Here is a 9,869-nt window from a genome sequence, read left to right on the forward strand (position 1 = left end):
TTCTTGTTGGTTATAATTTTATGATTTTTATCTTTTTAATTTTTATAATTTAAAAGTATTTTTTTTTAGTTTCTGTGGTTTATATTTTAATTCTCTTTTAATTTTTGAAATTTAAAAATATTTTTTTTAATCTTTATAATTTATATTTTAATTTTCTTTTATTACTCTTGTAATCTTAAAAATCATATGGATTAAAAAAAATAAGAATCTTAAAATTATAGAAAGACTACTTAAAAAATTACAAAAGATTAAAAGAAAAATAAAATATAAATTATAGGTATTAAAAACATCATTTTCAAATTATATAACTAAAAAAAATAAAAATCATAAAATTATAGATGAAATAAGTAATTTAACTTTTTTTTAAAGCTATTTAGTAAAAAAAAAAAACCTTTTAAAGCTATTATTCTCAATAATGCGTGTATTGATCGGAGCGAGAATGTTTCACTTAACCGGCTAACCCAAGTTTGCCTCCTTTAATGTTTCACTTAAACCTATCATTTTCTGAATTTTTACTCAGCCTTTTGAGGTACTTTTAACCAACATACTGTGATACACAGTATTCCATTTTCCAGCAAATTCTACCCGGCACTTTACGCTTCGTGGCAGAGACCACTGACCAAACTCCACCAACAGACTCTCTCACTGCCCTTCTCTCTCTCCCTTTCCAAACTCTCTGCAAAGTTCCAAGCATCTGCTTTTCACCTCAAACAATCGGTACACATAAGCTTTACTTTCACAAAAAATCGCTTTTTTTTTTCTTTCCTTTCCCTTCGTTTTTTGGGTCTTCGAGTTTCTGGATTTCTTTAAATTGTCGTTCTTCGCTTTTGGGTAGACTCAAGTTTGTAACTTTCGCGATTTTGCTATGGTGGGTCGGTGTGCAAGTGTTTGTGTTTTGTAATTGTTATTCAGGTGGTAAGGGAGACATGGGGGTCACGTGGGAAGCGTGCAATGATTATTCCCTTTACACGGGAGCTCTTGGGACCGCATAGCTGCTTTTCAAGGCCTACCAAGTAACCAAGGACGGGAATGATCATAATTTGTGCTCAGAGATTGTTAAGGCTTGTGATTCTGCTTCAATTGATTCCCGGTACTCTCTCTCTTTCATGCATCAGAGGCTATTATAAGTTACTATGACTTAGCCATTATAAAGGGTTGGTTTAAACTTTAAAATATAGGATTTTGATTTTAGTTGTTAAATGGTTGGATTGAAGCACAATGGTGTGCGTTGCTTGGATGTCAGCTTACTTATTAGTTAAAATCTTATGTTGTCTGGTCATGCAATCGGGAAATTTCCACCCGTGTTTTTCATTTTTTGCATGAGACCATTTGTATTCTCTTGGTACGATAATTATGCTCGAGTTGGGTAAGGCTACTGTAGGTGACGAATCTCCCCTTTTAAATATTTAATGCAATTGCATCCTCAAATTCAAGTTGATCTATGCACTCGGTGGTATTTTCACTAGTGTTTATGTCTTGGGTTTAATTGAATCAGAACTACAAAATAGTATTTGGAAAAACCTAAACTAAACAGTTGCAGTTTTCTAGTATACATTTTGGGTGTGTGTCTCTATGTATAATTTTTTATAGCCACCATGTTTCTGCTATAATCTGCAAGACCCTCAGCCATATTTTTTTAAGGAAGATCTTTGGCTTGTTGACATGATCTGCCATCTGCCGTTTAATAACACTGGTTCCGGCCCAGTGTTGAAACTTGAAAATGAAATTATTTTGGTTTAATTGAGTTGCAGCAAAGTGACATTTATCTGTGGGCGTGCTGGTGTTTGTGCTCTTGGTGCTGTCATAGCTAGGCATAGTGGTGATGAAAGACTACTTGACTATTACCAGAGGCATTTTGTTTTATTCATTTTGTATCCTTGTGATAATTCCAATTTACACATGAAATCCAGTTGTTTAACCGCGTTTCATATTTGTGCCTTTGCTTAGAACAGATTGGGATACCTCATGATTTGCCCTATGAGCTATTGTATGGCAGAGCAGGTTACTTATGGGCTTGTTCATTCTTAAACTAGCATATTGGTAACAACAAAATACATACTACCCACATGGTAATAAGGCCTATGTGCTTCATGATGTGTCTCATGGCATTTTTACTGTGCAATTCATTTTGACAAGATGAGTTTTTAAGTTCCATAGAGATCAGTTGCGGATGAAGTTACTATGGCTGGCAGACAATTAGGTCGCAAAGGAAGATGTCCTCTGATGTATGAATGGCATGGGAAGAAATACTGGGGTGCTGCTCATGGACTTGCAGGAATTATGCATGTTTTGAAGGACATGGAACTCAAGCCAGATGAGGTGGAGGATGTCAAGGGTATGCTACGATACGTGATTAACAATCGTTTCCCTTGGGGCAATTATCCCTCCAGTGAAGGAAGTGAAAATGACCGTCTTGTGCATTGTTGTCATGGTGCTCCTGGACTCACTCTTACCCTTGTTAAGGCAACTGAAAAGTTATATTATAGGCAATTCAGTTGGTACTTGAGTAATTCGTTTTTGAAACAACTTTATTTCCCGCAGAAGTCATATATTCCTTTTACGCCTGGGCACAAACATGAAACTAAGTTTTACTTCTGGTTTTCTTGTGTTTTAAATTCCAGAAATTATGCAATAATTTTTTAGCCTAATTATGAAACACATGTTCACATCTCATGACCATATTCTTTTGCCATAACCATTAGGTTTTTGGGGAGAAGGAATTTTTGCAAGCAACTGTTGATGCAGGGGAAGTAGTATGGAAGAGGGGTCTGCTTAAGCGAGTCGGGATCTGTCATGACATTGGTGGGAACACCTATGTCTTTCTTTCTCTTTAAAGAATGACAGGAAATGAGGAGGTACTTGTATAGGGCCAAAGCATTTGCTTGTTTCCTACTTGATAGGGCACAAAAACTAATATCAGAAGGAAAGATGCATGGAGGAATAAAAAACAATGATCAAGCGCTTTAAAGGGTAAAAACTGGAATTCACAATAAACAATGATCAAGCGCTTTAAAGGGTAATCAGATTTTTCCTAGTCCTCAAGCAACAGGCGCGCAAGGAGGAAATGCCCCAGATGGTTTGTCCGTTTTGATCTTTTTGTGGGTGCAGGAAGAAAAAATTAAATGTGGGCTAAGCCCAGCAAGCTGTAGCGGTACCACTATCAAACTACGAATAACTAGCCTAGAAGTTTAGAAGTCTAGAACTGTGTACTACTGTTCAAGAGTGTATATGATCATTTTTTTTAGGAAAGAGTGATATGATATGATCATTAGGAAATATTCGAAGGAAAAAAAATCATTATGAAAGATGGTTCGGAGAAAAACAATGATGCGTTGATGAATCCTAGATAAAAATACAAAGAAGGCCCAAACCTTATACAATAGTTTTAACTTTTAACAGAAGATTTGGTATGCTACCATACCATGTATGCCAAATCCGTAAGATGTCTGTCTCAGCACAGCAATGTTTCGGGAGTTCTTTACATTTCTAGTAATTTTTTATTTAAAGGAATTTAACATTCGTTCACTGAAATGAGTTTAATTGTTGCACCAATGAACGCATGAATCTAACATTTTGATTCTTTGGCTAAGTGAGGTAATCAGATCAGGTTTCCAGGAGCATTGCCCTATCAACTCTTGCAGAGTTTTCATTGAGTAATTTGGAATTTATAATCGACATACCCCACACTTGAGCATAATATTCAATTATCATCATCCCGACAAATAACAAGTTGGTTGCTTTCAATTAGGAAAAAAAATTCTAATGAATTTTTTTCAAGTTTATTTTTCTTGTGTAAATAAATTTCTAGACTGAACAATGCCACTATAAACACTTGCAGCCATGCTGTTTATTGAATTTGATTCACTTTGGACAATAAATTGTATTCCATGACAAATCTCAAAGACAAATAAGTGTAAAAGAATCATCATTTCTAATTTCAATAAGATTTTCCCATGCTCGCGTTACTCTACAATTGCTGATTACATCCATCGGTTTCTAAATTCCTGGTGTAAATTTTTTTTTCTTTTTTTGGTTTTTGTTTGACAATGTTTACCCCTTTATCCCCCCAGTGCCTGGATGGAAAGGCAACTTATCTTCATCCAACGCACAAGAACAAGAAAATAAATGGAACCCCGCTAATATTACAAATCTCACCCCACTTTTCTGTACAGGTTTTCACCAAACTAATAGAGAAGGTGAACTCTCTGCCTTCTGAGCTGATATATCATCAACTCATTCTCCGCCATGCTCACAAGCATGCATATTCTATCACACCTCTATATCCGAAGTGGTAATCCAAAATTTTGGAAAGTTCTTATTTCCCCTCGGAGGCCGGCAGTTACGATCACCATACCCCAGGCTGACATTTTTTGACTTACCCCGTTAGAGAAATCCATGCTGACACGAGGGCTTTGGTTTCTAGTAGCCAGAAGAAGTTTTTCCTCTGGCCATGTTGCAGAAATTCTATCAAAAAAGTAAGTATTTGTTGCACTTGCAATGGTTGCATGGCGTGGACTGTTGCTGTAACCTGATGCAGATCTTGAACCCTCAGTAACAAAGTTCTCCTCTACAGGGGTAGGAGGATGGTTGGCTGATGCGACTTCATCAGCATGGTTATCAAGCTCGGGTTGTTCTCCGGATAGCGTATCATGCATGTCCCATGCATCACCCACACCAGGCCAGGGAATGGCCACTGACACATCTTTACAGTGAAAATGTTCATATGATCGTGTGACAGTGACACCTTTAGTTCTGTTAGGCCTGCAATCAGCTTCGTTTTTCCAGATGTATACATGGGAGTCCTCACTAGCCGCGACAACATATTTACCATTTGCCGTGAGGGATGCTGAAATTGGGCTAGTGGCATTCCGAAAGCCTGCACAAAACTTGCATCAGTTGATCAGCAAGGAAACAAATATACTGAAGACTTGTTGCCATTTTGACAAAGTTGAAAAGTTAGTAAGACTGCTACTTTCTTCATCTGTCCAAATAAATATACCATACACGTCTGATAAGAAAGAGATAAATATCAGCCCACTCCAGACAATATTAAAAAAAGTTAAAAGTTTAGAATTAAAAAAACAAATTTTGATGCAGATGAAAGCGGTGTACCAAATGGTTTTTTTCACTAGTTATATTATATTTCAAATAAATTTTCACTTGATATAATTACATACCTTTAAACTTATGAACTAGATCAACCCCATCAACCACCCGAATTCGTGAGTCAGCAGATGTGATAAGTACTTCTGATGAACTTCCTGGGGCAAACTGTTCATAAAATTCAGTTAGGACTTGGGAAGACGAGCATAAACATTGTGACTTAGTCAAAGCAAATCAAACTATCGCTGTACACCCTCCTGTTTTATTTTACTTTATTTTTTCCCTGTTCAAAGTTTTGGATGGTTACACAAAAAAGTAGCTTCTCTCATAAAGCACAGCAGTAGATCATAACATTACCTGGAAACCAGTAATTTTCTTGTGATGTGATTTCTTTTTCTTGTTCTGCAGATTGATCTTACTTTTCTGTTGCAACTTATTTTCTGAATGAAAAATAAAAACAAGAAGATAATCAGTGGCCCCACAATCAACAGAAAATAGATGAATAGACAAAGCTTGAAAAATAAAAAAGTCTCTGACAGTACCAGATGTATTATATAAATGGCAGCTACCCTTGTATGAACCAACCAGTGCACCCTGCACCAGAAAATTTAACCAAGTTGAACATAAAAGTTGAATTTTAGAGTGTTCAAATAGGTGCATATTAACCTTGGACCAACCTGACCATCAGGTGTATAACAAGCAGCAGTGACCATCTCATGTAGATCGGTCCAATCAACAACTTGTCGATCAGGAATGCTCCATATGCGAACCTTAGCATCCAGAGATCCACTAATGAAGTATCTATCATCAACAGGATTAAACTGGATGCAAGTTACTGTGCCAGAGAGAGAAGATTGAGGCAAAAGGCTTAATTAGCAAAGAACAAGACAGGGGAGGAAGGGAATGAAACTGTTTTCATTGCTAATAAATCTAACCCACCCAAGTGAACATTAAACAACTCTTGTACAATTAGTCCTATCTAGGATAAAGATGATATTTAAATAAAATGCCTGTGTGCCACTATGTGGTTATCCAATCCTCAAAGACGGGGTGTATATTGAAGTATATTGAGTAGGGATAGGATGAACTCGGAATCTAATTCAATTTTTGGTAGGGAAGAAGCAGAAGAAATATGGATAAAAAGTAAAACAAATAAAAGTGTAAGAGTGTTCTGCCATTTTATCATAAGTATCCCATATGACTTCTACTCAGATTATGGGAGAGCAAGGACAAGAGCACTGCAACATGTAATCACTGAATTTACTCACCATAGTCACTGTGTGAAAATATTTTCAAACAAGACTTGCTGGATAGATGCCACAGCCGCACAGTTTTGTCCATTGAAGATGAGAGCAAGTGCTGAGCAAAATGGGGGAAAATATATTAAAAGGATGATCTAAAAATAAATGCATCTTGATTAAGATTTCTAGAACACATTGCACTGCTTTTTGACAAATATTCAAATTTTAAACATTTCAACAGACATTAATAAAAAAATCTCTTAATAAAAATAAATACCCCCCCACAAGTAAGCTTTTCAAAGACCACATTTGAGCCTGCAATAAATATCAATCGTTTCAATTGATTCTTCCAATTTCTGTCACTCCAAAAGGTGCTCATCCTAGTCCCACTAGTGTTACTCTATCAATAAGATATGACTCAAACAGGGATGCTAAGATTTAAAATGAAAAATACAAAATAAAAATTTTGATAAAAAGTTTCAAAGTTAAATATGGTTTCATTAAACAATATTAATTAGAACCAGTTTCAAATGCCATTAATTTGTCTAAACAGTGGGACTGACTAAGTCCAAAAACAAATATTATTCGGTACGTGTAAGCAGATCAATTTTAAATTTCCAAACAAAATATAAGGAAAGAAGGGGAGATAAACAAAGATTTCTTATTAGGGAGAAACAAGCATGATTACAGCAACTTAGTTTAGAAATGCTTCAGGGCCAGTTTGAGTTTTGACTTAAAAACTTACATGGGTAATAATGATTAATTGACCTGTAGATAAGATTAAAACAAGATCATATAGCATCAATAACCCATATAAAAATCACTCCTAAGATCATATGGCATCTTAAACACGAACTGCCATCCTGTAGTTTACAAGTTAACTCTCCCTAAATCGTTTTTAAATTCCCTTTGAAGGAATGCCTAGAACAACAATGCAATTTCGTAGGAAAAAGAAACCGATTTACAAACATTAAAATCAAAAGTTTATAAACCAAAAATTTCAATCTGCAAGGGGGTATGAAAAAAAGAAAAAGATCCAGAAATCTTTTCACTGGGACATAACTTTATATACTTGATATCCTACAATTCATATTACAATGACTCAACCCAAACTAGAAATAGTCTAGTAGCTTTTGTGCACTGCACGTTAATATCTCCCATGATGTAAAAATCAGAAAACACTAACAGCAGCTCCCTCAAATAAGAAAGCCATTGTTGCCTCAACTGCATATATTAAACATAACAGAAAACACAATTTGAAATCCATATTTGTCCCTTGCCACCTTTTCAGCCATTTGAAAACCGTCCTACTCCAATCAATCATACAAAAAAATCAAATCTTTCTGATATACAGATAAAAAGTAGAAAACTAACTAAAACTGTCAAGTAAAAGCGAATTGTTCAGTTAAGCGAAAAATCAGGCAAGTCCAAAATAAGAGTGCAGAAAATAACCTTTAAAATTACAGTGACACATTGAAATTGAAAGCTAACCTGAGTTTTAGACCATGAGAGGTCAAGCACATCATGGAGATGTCCCAGGAAGGAGCAAACTGGTTTGTCAGTAAGCGCAAACACGGTCTGTGGCACCACAAACTGGTCCAAGCTCAAGGACTTCCTACTCACACTCGACCTCCCCTTCCTTTTCCTCTCCCCATCCCCCAGCGGCGACAGCAACCCCGCCGCCCCCGCCATTGGCTCCGGCGACCCATTCACCACCAAAAACATATTCACATTCCCATCTTCACCCTTCTCCCTATCCAACAACAACAACTCCCCCTTCCTCTCCCCCTCCACCACCTGCCACACATGAATCACACAATCCTCCCCGGCACTCGCCAAATACTTCCCATCCAAACTAAACTTAATGCTCCAAATGCTCCCACTATGCCCCCGAATCTCCTGACTCTTATACAAAGCAGTCACCTCCTTACAACTCTTCCCATATTGCTTCACTCTCACCCTCTCCGACCCGTGAAACGCGCCACCACTGCCCTCCTGGCTGTCGTCGGTGGCGGAGCTCGACCGCCTCCCGCCCTTCTCCGACGACGTGTCCCTCTCGTCGCTACTCCGGCGATCCCTATACCCCGCCACCGAACTCGCTACACTCTTGATACTCTTCAACCACCCGGTCCCCTTCTTCTTCGCTTTGGAACCACCCGCATTGGAATCAACGTTCGCCTCTTCAACATTCTGCCGCCGCATCAGTTCCTGAACGATGGGGGAATGCCCCACCGTCATTTCGAATTCTTCCATCGTCAATTGCCGCCCCGTAGCAACCTCGCGCAGATTCTCCAATTCGTTCACGACGAACTCTTTCCCGTTATCGAGATCTCGAATCGTGCAGAGCTCTTCTATTGGTGGTGATGGTGGTGGTGGTGGTGGTGGTGGCGGCGGCGGAGGCGGTGGGGGGGGTTTAGGATTTGGTGGCTTGTTAGGGTTTGTGGTGGTGGTGTCGGATATGAAACGGAGCGGGGACGCGCGATCGCGAGGGATTGGGCGCGTGAGGGAAGAGAGTCCAAGAGAAAGTAAAAGGCGCGTGCGGCGTTCTGAAACGGAGGAGGGTTGGGAGATCCATATGTCGTAAAAGTTGGTGAAATTGGGGAGGGTGTCGTTTTGGTGTTCTTCGGCGTCGTTTTCGTTGTCGGAGTTGGAGTTGGAGCAGGAGCATGAAGAAGAGAGAGAGAGTAAACGGTCGTGTGAGTCGTAGAAACAATCTTGGTCTTGTTCTAGTAGTTGTTGTTCTTCTTCGTCTTCGTCTTCTGTTGTTCCTCCCAGGGCTTTGCTCATGGTGCGAGGTGACGAGGAGGACTGGGAAGAATGTTGTTGGGATTGGGCATTCCCATTGGCAATGAAAATGCCTCTCTCCCAAACAAGCGTCAAATCGATGATCCGATCACAGCGCCGATCGGATCCGATTACCCGACTCGACCCGAATGAGAGCTTGCTAACAGAAAAATGGAAAACAAATTTCTTTTGAGTTTTACAGATGCAAAGTCACAACTCAGAATCCGATCTTTTTCTTTTTATGGGCCTATGCATCATATAATCTAATCTCCATCTACCTCTCTCCGTTTTGGTTTGCTTTGTGTCTCTGTTTTCTGCGGCTCTTTCTTCCCTTGGGCTTTTCTAACTGCTAACAAATAACAATTTCTGAATCGGTGACTCAGTCACTTAATCAACGCTGTTTTTTACTTATTTATTTCTAATACTAAATTAATCAATGTACCGCGTTTTCTTTAATATAAAATCGCAATTCTTTAAACAAAATTAATTATTGAGTCATGCCAGTAGTGGATTTAAAGTGGAGTGTTATATATTATGCACGTAACGTGACTCTGGCTAGTATAGTAGTAGTATTATTGTTTTAAGAATTTTTTTAAAAAGTTCACTCTCTCAATTAACTAGAAATTATTTTATATGATAATAGTTGTTGTAAAAATTAATAAATTATATTAATTCAAATATGTTATTTATTATTCGTTGAAATTCAATGGGACTTGCAAAATTATGATTTTTTCAGTAAAA

General features: G+C 37.9%; 1 protein-coding gene and 1 long non-coding RNA gene across 4 annotated transcripts; one reads left to right on the top strand and one right to left on the bottom strand.

Annotated features, from left to right (window-relative positions):
• The first annotated feature begins 318 nt into the window (after window positions 1-318).
• LOC100814533 (uncharacterized) lies at window positions 319-2,648 on the top strand. 3 transcript variants are annotated; one of them, XR_005887981.1, is made up of 3 exons: window positions 453-717; window positions 913-1,090; window positions 1,752-2,648. It is a non-coding gene; the product is annotated as an uncharacterized lncRNA (long non-coding RNA). The 3 variants fall into 3 exon arrangements; XR_005887982.1 differs by having other exon boundaries at window positions 319-1,090; window positions 1,953-2,648; XR_001384235.3 differs by having other exon boundaries at window positions 319-717; window positions 913-2,648.
• Window positions 2,649-3,914: 1,266 nt separating this feature from the next.
• LOC100815065 (WD repeat-containing protein 44) lies at window positions 3,915-9,510 on the bottom strand. The gene is made up of 7 exons (XM_014765933.3): window positions 7,836-9,510; window positions 6,372-6,462; window positions 5,781-5,938; window positions 5,646-5,697; window positions 5,461-5,543; window positions 5,178-5,271; window positions 3,915-4,876 (listed from the first exon to the last, which is right to left on the bottom strand). The coding sequence occupies exons 1-7, from the start codon at window positions 9,129-9,131 to the stop codon at window positions 4,278-4,280; spliced, it is 2,373 nt and encodes a 790-aa protein (XP_014621419.1). The 5' UTR covers window positions 9,132-9,510; the 3' UTR covers window positions 3,915-4,277.
• Window positions 9,511-9,869: the final 359 nt, after the last annotated feature.

Source organism: Glycine max, chromosome 13 (assembly GCF_000004515.6).
Source record: "Glycine max cultivar Williams 82 chromosome 13, Glycine_max_v4.0, whole genome shotgun sequence".
Classification (NCBI taxonomy): Eukaryota; Viridiplantae; Streptophyta; class Magnoliopsida; order Fabales; family Fabaceae; genus Glycine; species Glycine max.